The 2512-nt window shown below is 38.4% G+C and overlaps 1 protein-coding gene across 1 annotated transcript; it reads right to left on the bottom strand.

Annotated features, from left to right (window-relative positions):
- Positions 1-226: 226 nt before the first annotated feature.
- LOC104944138 (DNA (cytosine-5)-methyltransferase 3B-like) lies at positions 227-1426 on the bottom strand (the record flags this gene model as incomplete). The annotated part of the gene is made up of 2 exons (XM_010769615.1): positions 227-376; positions 1186-1426. Coding segments are annotated over 2 exons (391 nt in total), but the record flags the coding sequence as incomplete, so codon positions are not given.
- Between the last annotated feature and the right edge of the window lie 1086 nt (positions 1427-2512).

Below are 2512 nucleotides of genomic sequence, written 5' to 3'. Positions count from 1 at the left end.
ACACACACACACACACACACACACACACACACACACACACACACACACACACAAAACTACATACAGTCAAAATTATTGGAGACACTTAAAAAAACAAGAAGATGAAATAGGAAAATAACTAAAAAGAAGAAAGACAAAAAGAAAGGAAAAATAAGAAGAAGAAGAAGAAGAAGAAGATGAAGCAGAGGAAATAGGAGAAGAAGAAATAGGAGAAGAAAGAGACAGTTCAAGTAACGACTAAGTGTTTTTTCCACACGTCGACACTCACCTCCAGAGCTTGGAAGATGGCCCTGCGGTACGAGGCCAGCTTGGTGTAGGAAGGCTGGCTGAAGAACTTGGGGAAGGCGGTGATGGAGTCCAGTTTATCTGCAGAAACCTGGAGAGAAAACACACAGCATCAAACCAAGTACAACTTTAACAAAATGTCCCTCTCCGTCCCTCCTACAAAAATGCTGAACTTGTCAACCAACAACATGTCTTTTTATGTTTACTAAAGATAAAACTCTTGCAGAGGGGTTTAAATAAACAGAATCAATCTGCAGTGACCGACACAGAGAAACCTCTAGCTGCATAGCTTTATAGGAAAGCGTTGAACCTTGTGGTTGCAGGATGGGGGCATCTGCTCCAGAAAGATAATAACAACAACCAAAAGTGATACAAATAACCACGTTCAACTAGCTAGGACAAATAAAGCAAACCAAGGAACTACACAGGTTAGACAACAGTGTTCTCCCACAGTTTGAACTAGGGCTGGGCAATATATCAATTTTATATTGATAAGATAAGAGACTACATATCATTTGGATATTGTGAAATGCCATAAGTGTCTATTCCTGGTTTTATAAAGCTGGATTACAGTAAAGTGAAGTCATTTTCTGAACTAACCCAACTGTTCTACATGATCGTCAAACTGCCTTCGACCACTTAGTAATTAAATCCACATTACTGAGGATTATTTATCATAAATGTTGTTACGAAATATATTGTGAAAGCACCAATAGTCTACTTAACAATATCCTCATAATATCTATAATGGGTTAGTGATGAGAAATAGTGTGATATTTAAATGTCTCCAGGACTAATTTAAGGTGATGATGATAGGACAGTTCTTTGTCAGTATACAGTTCTTTGTTAGGACATATAGTCTCAGTACATTTCCATAACAATTTTCTTTTCCGTCCTCACCTCAGAGAACTTGCCGTCTCCAAACCACTGCAGCCACCTCATGCCGTGGCTGGCCTGCCGTTTGCCGGTAGCGCGCCACGTCACCACGATGCCGGGCCACCAGGAGAAACCCTTAATCTTCCCCCACACCAGGTCACCGAGGCCAAACCCCTTGTTGTCCTGAAAGATGGAGGGAGAATACACATGAGAAGAGAATAAGGCCACTGATACAAAAAAAGGTCTTGTGAAGTGCAGAAAGAGACTAACAATGCAGAGATGATGGCCAAGTTAGTGATTTGACTTTTTTGGGAACACTCTCCCCTTTCCCTGGTACTGGAGGTGAAAAGGAGAAAGAAGAGATAACAGGAGACTTTGGCAAAAACAACTTCTTGTTAGCCTGTCTTAAAGAAAGGAGGAAACATGAAGATAAGAAGACTCAGATGGATGGGTTGAAGGAAAATCCCATGACCATATTTTAGTCTGCCAATTGGAAAACATTTGGCCTGAGACAAAGATGTTTAAAAGAGAAAACAAGAGTTATTTTAGAAGAACCATTCCAACTTTCTCTTATATCTATGATAACCCTCTGTGGGTAGAATGAGTAGATAATGAAAATAGCTTTATTCTATTTCAAAAGTAGTTTAACTGTGTTTAACATGAGGAAAGGAGATAGGAAGACAACTAATTAAAACACAAATCACAGAAAAATGTTATAGTGGATTAAGATATCACAAAGATTTTGGGAAAGTCCTCCCTCTCTCTACTCCAGACTACCAAATCAAATGTTTTGTTGGAAAAGGGACACATTAGTGTGGGAATACGAGCTAACATTTGAGGAAAGAAACATCTCCTGTACACTACTTGACATAAAAACAATACACTTTAAGTATGTTGGTATTAAATTAGATGTAAAATCTAAAACTGGACTTCACAGCTGACCGTGACATTTACCTTTATGTGGAAGAAAGAAAAACAATAGGAAGTTTCCCTTGCGTGAGTCAAAACTGAATTGTCTCTAGGGCTGTAGCGATACACTAATCTCACGATACGATACGATACACGATATTCAGCTCACAATACGATATATATCACGATATTCAGCCAACGATACGATTCGATATAATTCGATATAATTCGATACACTTACATCATTTTCTGAAAGATTTTAAAGGGACAGTGTGATTTTGGTGACATCTTGTGAGTGTTCCATTGACTTGGATTGAATTAATTCAACTGAAAACTGAAAGCATCAATTATACAATATATGGCTCTGACTAGGCAGAGTCTACAGCTTGCAAATGCTGGACAAAATGAATCAAAAGATGTGGTGAGAAAATTAGTTTCATTT

The sequence above is a fragment of the Notothenia coriiceps genome, unplaced genomic scaffold, assembly GCF_000735185.1.
Source record: "Notothenia coriiceps isolate Sejong01 unplaced genomic scaffold, NC01 NC01_scaffold00007574, whole genome shotgun sequence".
In the NCBI taxonomy this organism is placed as follows: Eukaryota; Metazoa; Chordata; class Actinopteri; order Perciformes; family Nototheniidae; genus Notothenia; species Notothenia coriiceps.
Note: the sequence above shows the minus strand (reverse complement) of the source record. Positions and strands in the feature narration are given on the sequence as shown.